This window comes from Phocoena sinus, chromosome 1 (genome assembly GCF_008692025.1).
Source record: "Phocoena sinus isolate mPhoSin1 chromosome 1, mPhoSin1.pri, whole genome shotgun sequence".
Classification (NCBI taxonomy): Eukaryota; Metazoa; Chordata; class Mammalia; order Artiodactyla; family Phocoenidae; genus Phocoena; species Phocoena sinus.
This window is the reverse complement of record NC_045763.1, coordinates 164,134,539-164,145,088: the sequence shown is the minus strand read 5'-3', so window position 1 is coordinate 164,145,088 and position 10,550 is coordinate 164,134,539. Positions and strand designations below refer to the sequence as shown.

At 42.0% G+C, this 10,550-nt stretch overlaps 1 protein-coding gene across 3 annotated transcripts in view; it reads right to left on the bottom strand.

Moving 5' to 3' along the window:
- Positions 1–4,500: 4,500 nt before the first annotated feature.
- The window catches only part of NVL (nuclear VCP like), a 103,800-nt gene continuing 97,750 nt past the window's right edge, over positions 4,501–10,550 (bottom strand). For all 3 annotated transcript variants that reach the window (XM_032635632.1, XM_032635638.1, XM_032635645.1), the window contains one exon: positions 4,501–4,782. In XM_032635632.1, the coding sequence (XP_032491523.1) occupies positions 4,738–4,782 (45 nt within the window). In that variant the 3' untranslated portion in view covers positions 4,501–4,737. The remainder of the gene's footprint in view (positions 4,783–10,550) is intronic.

Below are 10,550 nucleotides of genomic sequence, written 5' to 3'. Positions count from 1 at the left end.
TTTTTAAAAAACCTTTTTTTACAATAAATTTATTTTATTTATTTTTACTTATTTATTTTTGGCTGTGTTGAGTCTTTGTTGCTGCATGTGGGCTTTCTCTAGTTGCGGCGAGCGGGGGCTACTCTTGGTTGCGGCACACAGGCTTCTGGTTGCGGTGGCTTCTCTTGTTGCACAGCACGGGCTCTAGGCACGTGGGCTTCAGTAGTTACGGTGCATGGGCTCAGTAGTTGTGGCTCACGGGCTTAGTTGCTCCGCAGCATGCGGAATCTTCCCAAACCAGGGCTCGAACCCGTGTCCCCTGCGTTGGCAGGCAGGTTCTTAACCACTGTGCCACCAGGGAAGCCCTAAAAAATCTTTTTAACTGAAGTGAACATACTTATAGAAAAGAGCTATGATAAGCACACGGTGCAATGAATCATCAGTAAGAAAACACATGCATGAAGCCATCACCAGATCAAGGAGGGCGTGGCCAGCATCCCAGAGGCTGGCCCACTTGGTGCTCCTTCCAGGCACTGCCCTCCAATAGTAACCATAAACCTGACTTCTAATGGTGTCGATCAGTTGCCTTTTTGAATGTTATATGTTAATAAGTAGACTCACACAAGATGATTTCAAGGCTGGCGTCTTCCTCTCAGTTTCTGTGAGAATCACCCGTGCGGTTGCATACGGTTCACCCCTGCCGTGTAGTATCCTCGTGCATGAAAACACCACGTTTATCCATTCTACGGTCGATGGATGTTTAGGTTGTTTCCAGTTTTGGTCAATTATGCATTTTGCTATTTTGGTGTGTGCACTTCTGTTGGATACATATGTCAGAGTGGAACTGCTGGGTTATAGGCTAGTCACATGTCCCTTTATCTTTTCTCATATGACAAAGTGAGATTTCTATTACCCAATGAATCAACATTTTTAGTTCTCACGTGGAGGGAGGGGCTGGGCACAGCCAGCAGTCTAATTTTGACAGTCCTGTTGTCTAAGAAAGGTAATTCGTTTAACATTTATTAAATGCTTCCTGTGATCCAGGCACTGGGCTGGATGCTAAGGAGACAAGACTGACAGGACCCCTTCCTCATGAAACTTAGCAGGACACCCCAAGTCAGACAACTATAATGCCTGCACATTTAACTGAATATTTTTGTTTGTCCTTATTTTGTAAAAATAAGTTGAAAATTAAAAATGCTGATGCCAGTGATAAGCATAGGTCTCATGGACCTAAAGCAATGGAGTTAAGGGTAGCCTCTGAATGATGTGGGATTCCATTTTATCCCAAATCTATCTGGCCTCTCAGCTCTGGAACATGGGCAGCGCAAAAATGTATCCAACTCCATTCAGTTCCTGGGTTCAGGTAGTGAGAACTTCAACAGTGAGAGATATTAACAATGACTAAAGATTGCGCCTAACATGTAACTAGGTGCTTTCTAACTATTTTAGCTTTTGGAAATAAGATGCTCTTGTAAACACAACTTTGACGTGTTTTCAGCAACATCCTGTGGATGAATGTTGGAGCGCACCCGTCCTTCGTTTCTCAGACACCAGCCCCTCTCCCATCTGCAGGTCTCTATTGTCAGTTAGATCATGCATTCCCTTCCTGCACTTCCCTCTCAGCCTTCAGGACTCAGCTGAGGCATCATTTTCTCCGGAGAACTCTCCCTGGACGCCACTGCCCTTCCTCTGTGCTCCTCCTAATGAATGGCATCTACTCTTATCCCTTCACAGTCATTCTCAGGCTGTTTTGCAACTGCCTCTTTACTTGTTTCACTGCATTAATTAGGACATTAATTTGGCTGCTTTAACAGAGATCAAAATATAATTGCTTAAGCACGATAAAGGTCACATATAAAAGTCTAGGCCAACTGTGTCTGAGCAGTGAGAAACCTGCTCCACAAGTGTCCAGGGACCTTGGCTTTTTATGTCTTATTGCTCTGTCACCCCCTAGAATGTCTCCATTTATATGGTCAAAGCTGGTTCATCATCACTTCATCACATTCTAGCCCTGGAAAAGGAAAAGTGGAATTAAGAGAGCAAGCAGAGTTTTCCTCTTTTTTAAACCAGTTGCGGTTTCTGAGGACATTCCCAGAGTCTGCCTATGGGCTAAGATGTATGAGTTCAAGGCAGGCTGCCCCCAGTTAATAATGGGTTCGCAGTCCAAGCCGCTTCTTTTTTGGGGGGGGGGGGGCGGGGGTCGTGGCCCTCGCTGGGCGGCACACGGTATCTTAGTTCTGCGACCGGGGATTGAACCCACGCCCCCTGCAATGGAAATGTGGAGTCCTAATCACCGGACTGCCAAGTCTCCAAGCTGCTGCTTCTTTGTAAGGATGTGACCAGAAGCTGCACTCATCACCTGAGTTCATATTACACTAGCCAGAACTTAATCACTCTCCTACTAAAAGGAAGAAGGGATGAATGGATATTATGGGACAATCAGCTATTTCTGCTAACAAATTAGGCAGAAACTAGGCAACAAACTAGGCCAAATTAGGCAGTAAGTTCTGAGTTTGTTCACCATTATGTTATCAGTGCTCAGCACAAAGCATTTAATGAAACTGCCTAATTTTTCACAATGCTACAGAGGATACAACTCCAGATGCTTCTCAACACGGGACTGGACGTTGTTCACAAAAGAAAGAAAAGCTGGACAGCTGCAGACCAGAATTCAGACTCTTCTTATGCATGTATATACACAGGTGACTTTGAACAAGCTCTGAACCTTATTCTTTTTAATGGGGATGCCATCCGATCCCCATTGTATAGGGAGTATGACAGTGTCTAGCACACAGATGGTACTTAGAACATGTTATCTTTCCTTCCTTATGGAGAAGGGCTGGCAATATCCACTGTGACATTAGTTGGTTGGCTTTCTGACCAATAACTGCTGCTGTCCAACCTACACAGCAGCTGATTTGAAAAGCTGATGGACATGCAGCCCATCTGATCTCTGATGCGGTCGACATTTTTTGTTTAGGCTAAGCTAAACTACCAGAAAGTTCGGTAGGTAGACCTAATTGTCTAGAAATTGTCAAGAAAATTCAATCGTCAGGAAAATCCCTCATAACCTACATATATGATATACCAGACTGTGTCTCTCTTTTTTGACCATGTGGCTTGCAGGATCTCAGGTCCCTAACCAGGGATTGAACCCGAGCCATGGCAGTGAAAGTCCGGAATCCTAACCACGAGGCCACCAGGGAGCTCGGCGTGTTTCTCTTTTGATCTGGCTGATATCACGCACAATCAAATCTACTCCTCAAATTTCATAACTGCTTAAGACCTTCTGGCCCACCTTCTAATTTAACTTTCATTACTAATCATCTATGCCCAGGACATGATCCTGATTTGCTTTTTCTTTCGGTCTTCCTTCCTCTGGGGTCCTACAGCACCCTCCTTTCTATGCCCCTTCCTTGGGCATTGTGATATTCTGTTTAGATGTCTGTATCCATCTGTGAACTCCTTGAAAAAAAGGACTGTGTCTTACTTACCTCACTTGCTTTGATCTATTAATATTTTTTCCATCTCGTCAATTACATTCTTAAAAGTAGCATAAACATTTTTATAGACTGAGGTGGAGGAGAAATTTTGGAAGGAAAAAAGGAGGTAACCAAGGCCATCTATACAACCTAAGAATACACCGTGAGCAGCACTGTAAATGAGGGATGAGATGAAACATGACACAAATTAAACCCTCCCAAAAGTACCAGCTAGAGACCTGTGAAAGGTGCAAAGAGGACAGTGTGAAGGGGCTCCCAACTGGCTGAATCTCAGACAATCTGAACATCATATAATGAGAGTAACGGAAAACACACTGCAGAAGTAGTAATACCTGAGTTTGATGAGGAATGGGATATTTACAGTTTCCAAGTACCTCCACACAACACACGTATGAATTACAAAGGAAAAGAGTAACTTCACAGTGTAAGAAGCTTGGCAGAACCACCTTAATTAAGTGACCAAAGTGAACATCACCAGTATTGGGGCAAATCAAAACTGCACATCACCTGACACGACACAGTGAGAAGAGCATGACCTCACGATATTCCTGCCAAAGATGCACAACCTGTGTCTAATCACGAGGAAACATCAGACAAATCCAGATTGAGGGCATTTTACAAAGTAACTGGCCTATAACCTTCAAGAGTGTCAAAAGTCAAGACAGGAGCTGTTCCAGACTTTAAGGAAACTAAAGAGAAAACGGCAACCGGCTGCAATAGCTAATTCTAAACTAGATCCCTTTGTTATAAAGGACATTATTGGGACAACTGGAGAAAACTGAATGGAGCCTGAGGATTACATGGTAGCAAAGTATCACAGCTGATGTCCTGATGTTGATGGCTGGTTATGTAGGGAAACCTGGTGTGTAGGAAGTGTACATTAAAGTATTTGGGGGTGATGGGGCATCAGGTTGGCCAATACTCTCAGACAGTTCGGGGGGAGGGGGAGTTCTTTCTATTGTGACTGCAACTTTCCTGTAGTAGAGTCAAGGTTGTTTCAAAATAAAACATTCTATTTAAAAAAGGTATCTTATTTTATTTTGACAGTTAAAAATTATTTTCTTTTTCTTAAACAGGAGGTATAGGGTGTTTCCGTACAAGGTTGGCCAGATGGGAAGAATCTTTAGCTCTGACTTGGCCTCATTAATTTGAGACCACATCTGTGTCAAGTTGAAAGTGGACAGCTCAGAGCACGTGGGTATCTTTGGCAGCTCGATACACTGGACTCCCTGAAGGCCTGCTGCTGGAGAAGTCACCGGCTGAGGGACCACTGCAGAGCTTCATACATCGCTTGATCCTGAGAGGAGAGGACAGAATATAGAGCTGGTCACTGTATGACATGGGTTTACCTGTGTTCCCCAAAATTCAGATGTTGAAGTCCTCACCCCCAGTACCTCCGAGTGTGACTGGATTTGGAGACAGGATCTTAAAAGTGGTGATTAAGTTAAAATGAAGTCATTAGGGTGGGCTCTACTACATCCAATACAACTTGGTGTCTTTATAAGAACAGATGATTAAGGACTTCCCTGGTGGTGCAGTGGTTAAGAATCCTCCTGCCAGGGCTTCCCTGGTGGCGCAGTGGTTGGGAGTCCGCCTGCTGATGCAGGGGACGCGGGTTCGTGCCCCGGTCCGGGAGGATCCCACATGCCGCGGAGCGGCTGGGCCCGTGAGCCGTGGCCGCTGAACCTGCGCGTCCAGAGCCTGTGCTCTGCAACGGGAGAGGCCACAGCAGTGAGAGGCCGGCATACCGCAAAAAAAAAAAAAAAGAATCCTCCTGCCAATACAGGGGACATGGGTTTGAGCCCTGGTCCAGGGAGATCCCACATGCCGCGGAGCAACTAAGCCCGTGCACCACAACTACTGAAGGCTGCGTGCCTAGAGCCCATGCTCTGCAACGAGAAGCCACCACAATGAGAAGTTGCATGCGGCAATGAAGAACAGCCCCCGCTCGCCACAACTAGAGAAAGCCCACACGCAGCAACGAAGACCCAACACAGCCAAAAATAAATAAATAAAAAAAAAAAAAAAAAAAAAGAGATGATTAAGACACAGACACGCACAGAGGGAAGACCATGTAAAGACACAGGGAGAAGACCGTCATCTCCAAACAGGGCCCAGAAGAAACCAACCCTGCCAGTACCTTGATCTTGGACTTCTAATTTCCAGATCTGTGAGAAAATAAATTTCTGTGGTTTAAGCCACCCAGTTGGTGGTACTTTGTTATAGCAACCGGAGCAAACAAAGAGAGGTGGCCTTACCTCCCTGATTTAAAGTCCATACAGACTCCTTTCTACAAGGAATGCCCACGACTCTTATAATTGTTGACTAAAGTTTGCTGTAAAAATCAGATTAAAAGATTCTTATGTCTATATCTATTTAATGAAGAAAGCAAAATTCTAAACTGTATGGGGTCCAGATGAGAATGGGAGGCAGAAGCAGAGGCATCTTATACTACATTAACATTTGTAAGAAACTGCCACAGCATTTCCCAGTTGGTGGTATCATTCTACATTTTCAGTAACAATGTACGAGAGTTCTAGTTGCTTCACATCCCTGCCACCATTTGGTGCTGTCAGTCTTTTATTTATCTATGTATATATGTTTGGCTGCGTTGGGTCTTTGTTCCTGTGCGCGGGCTTCTCATTGCGGTGGCTTCTCTTGTTGTGGAGCACGGGCTCTAGGCACGTGGGCTTCAGTAGTTGTGGCACACGGGCTTAGTTGCTCTGCGGCATTTGGGATCTTCCTGGACCCATGCCCCCTTCATTGGCAGGAGGATTTTTAACCACTGAACCACCAGGGAAGTCCTGTTGTCAGTCCCTTAAATTTTAGTCATTCTGGTAGATGTGTAGTGGATTCTCACTGTGGTCACGCTAACTTTTTTTTTTTTGGTGAGGCTGTGGAGCAACAAGAATTCTCATCTATTGCTGGTGGGAATGCAAAATGGTACAGCCATTCTGGAAGACAGTTTGGCAATTTCTTACCAAACTAAACATGCTCTTACTAGAAAATCCAGAAATCATGCTCCATGGTATTTAACCAGTTGAGTTGAAAATGTATGTCCACACAAAAACATGCATACAAATGTTCATAGCAGCTTTATTCATAATTGCCAAAACCCGAAAGCAACCAAGATGGCCTTCAGTATGTGAATGGATAAATTATGGCACATCCAGACAATGGAATATTTAGTGCTAGAAAGAAGTGGACTATCAAGCCATGAAGGACAGAGAGGAACCTTAAATGCATATCACTGTGAAAGGAGTCAACCTGAAAACACTAATGTATGATTCCAACTGTAGGACATTCTGGAAAAGGCAAAGCTATAGAGACAGTAAAAATATCAGGGGTTGGGCGAGGGAGTGTTGCGCACAGAGCAGTGAAACTATACTGTAAGACGCTATGGTGGTAGACTTATGTCATTACGTATTTGTCAAATCCCATAGAACAGGGGTCCCGAACCCCTGGTACTGGTCCGTGGCCTGTTAGGAACTGGGCCACACAGCAGGAGGTGAGCGGCAGGTGAGCGAGCAAAGCTTCATCTGTGTTTGCAGCCGCTCCCCATCGCTTGCATTACTGCCTGAGCTCCGCCTCCTGTCAGCGTTATGGTGAGTTGTATAATTATTTCATTATATATTACAATATAATAATAATAGAAATAAAGTGCACGATAAATGTAACGTTCCCTGACCAGCAATCGAACCCAGGCCCTCGGCAGTGAAAGCACCAAGTCCTAACCACTGGACCGACTCCCCTCAAGTACCTCTCAAACCGTGTCAAAGGTGAACAGAAAATAGGTATTAGTGAAATGCTGAATTAACTCTGAAATAGGATAAAAGGACCTCTGTATTTCAACACCACTGCTAAATAATATATGTAAAGACATTTTAAGCATGCTTTGCTTATAGCCAGATTAAAGCAATTCCTTTTTTAATAATAAAATAACATTTTAAGTTATAAAACAATATTTTTGTAGAAATGTAAAGAAAATACAGATAAGCAAAAAAAAATTAATCCTTAATTTCCAAAGATAACTATTATTACTATTTTGGCCTTACAGATCTTTTAAATTATTATTTTTTAAGTATTTAATTTTTAAAGATAGGTAATACATTCACATGGTTCAAAATTCAAACAGGATGAAAGGTCAACTTTCACACCTCTGTCCTCCAGTTACTCAGTTTCTTTTCCCACAAGCAACCACTGTTAGTTTCATAAGTAATAATTTCATAAGGGCCAGTTAATATGCCAAACAAGGAAAGTAGTCTCTTTACCTTAATGTTGTGCCTTATTTTTCTAAAAGATCAAACAAAGTAATAATCAGCTTGGTCATCTGTCTCATTTATCATTTACTCAAAATTCATACCATGCCTACCTCCAAAAGAGAAGTTATATCTTCTTATTCACTAGTGTAGTTTCCAGAGATCAAATACTTAAAGATTTATGATCACCAAAAATATTAAAGAGAATATATTAGAATCACGTAGCATCACTAGGGCATACATGTAGCCTTCCAAGGGATGTTCCTAAGAAGATAAAAAAAATTCTACCTTGTGTGGAATTATAGGTCCAGTTTTTTTAATGAAATCAGTCATATGGCCTTTGTCATACTGTAGTTGATACCTCTGAAGCAAAAGCTGCTTGCAAACAATTTTCTAACATTAACAGAACTGAGTGACCAGGTTAATATGTATTCTATGTATACATCTATGGTAGTGCTTACCATACAACTCTTAATTGCTCAAAATGGTTCCTAGTCCACATCTTATGTGATTTTAAATAAGTCTTGTGAGTCTAGCACAGAGGCTGGCATATGTACAGTAGGTACGTGATATTTATGGATGGATGGGATCTTAGGCAACTCAATACACAGCTAGAGGCAAGAGGGACTATACTTGGGAAGTTTTTCTCTCATAAATGTCAATGTGACAGGCTTGATTAAGCAAATGGATGAACCATATAATCCTGAGTGTGAAGAAGAGAATCAATGTGTTCCGGCCAGTGGGTGTGGAAAACACTAAAACAACGAGTTACTAAAACAGGAGAGTTTCTATGGTGTGGCTTTAGTAGAGGAGGAAAAAAAAATTATAATTTATGTTTGAGTGAGGTTTCCTTCCTGACATCTGAACAATGCAATAGTAGGCAGAGTGAAAAGGCTATAATTTGAGATAATAGCTGGGAAAATAATCTCAAGGTCTCAACATTTATTAATAGTTAACCTAGCCTCAGGTCTCTGGTGAGCAGTTATTACTGAAAAAACCAAACCAGCAAAATAAGTTATGCTTCATAGGTCTATGAAGTGACACATGTTGGACAAGAGAATTTGACTTAATTGAGGGGAGAGAATTAACAGTGACTGAGAAGCAACTGGCAAAAAGAGTTCAATCTTCTTTGTTGGGATATCTGTCATAACAAATTACCAGTCTATTAAGTCTTCTTAGGACCACAATAGGACATGGCCTCTCACCAGAAACTAGGACAGAGCAGGTATCTTCAGATGGAGCCTGAAAGTTTGGTACCAATGAAGTGGGAATGAATGAGGAATACGGGTAGAGACTCAGAGAAGGAATATTTGCTCAATGTGTTTACTTTCCACCCTCACTGGTTACCAAGGATTTACTGGGTCAGGTGACACGTTGCTGCATTTGGCCTCTAAACTACACCCTACTATCATGTCAGCCAATTGCTGGACACGGAATCCACTTCACATGCCGTTGTTGCCCAACCTCAAATTAACAACCATGTGGCACCTGGGAGCCAACTGCTTCAAGGAAGAAGGCACCAGCTAGTAGGAATGATTTACCTGGCAGGAGAACATGATGAATATTTCAGAACTGTAAAGATCAGCTCTGCGGACTTTGGGAGAGAATGTGCACACCTTTCTTCTTTCAGTTTTCTTTTTCCTTTTTTGACATCTCCTGATCATTTATTTAATGTTAACTCATTTCAAAGCAACTGCGATCTCTGTAAGTATGTCTGAAATGTTAAAATGTAGTAAGTGTTCCTTTTACATTTAACAAAATCTAGTGATTCTCTTTTAGTGTGAAAAGACTACCCTGCCGCTAACAAGTCAATTAACTTGATGCCAGTGTCTTATCTACAGCTTTTCATTCTAGGGCTTGAAGTCATGACCTGTACAAAACTATGCCCTTTAGAATCTGCCTGGCCAGAGTATCTAATTTCCTAGTGAGTCATAGTGATTGGTTTTGTCATGGGCTCTAACCTGAGCTGGACTAATCACAGGCTCCCTGAAACTCTCCTGCCAGAGCTATCAGGGAATTCTCTTTCTCTGGGGATTATGTATGTATGTCTGTATGTCTGGGCCTGCAAACAGCCATCTACCCCCATGAGATGAAGCAATGAGGTTTATGGATCTAGCATGCCTGAAGCCAGCAGTACTCTCAACTTCCTTGTTATATGGACCAATGAGTTCTTCTTTTTTCCCACTTACATTAGTTTGAGTTGGGCTTCTGTCATTTACAACTAAAAGAGCCCTAATATTAAAAGTAGAAAGAGGTGGCTGATAAATGAGCTGCTCAACCTTACGTTCAGAAAAACATCTCAACAAATGCCACACCTTTCTTTTGGTTGGATATGTTTTTCTTTTGGTCTGATTTTTGAAATGGATTTTATTTGACCATACAACTCCTCTAATTTCAACTGAATTCTCCTAAATTAGAAGGAAGAAGTTCTTCTAAAAATAGAGCTGGCATATAATCCAGCAATCCCACCCCTGGGCATATATCCAGAAAAAACTTTAGTTCGAAAAGATATATGTACCCCAATGTTCACAGCAGCACTATTTACAACAATCAAGACATGGATGCAACCTAAATGTCCATCAACAGATGAATGGATAAAGAAGATGTGGTATATATATAAAATGGAACACTACTCAGCCATAAAAAAGAATGAAATAATGCCATTTGAAGCAACATGGATACACCTAGAGATTATCGTACTAAGTGAGGTAAGTCAGATAAAGACAAATATCATATGATATTACTTATATATAGAATCTAAAATATGATACAAATGAACTTATTTACAAAACAGAAACACTCACAG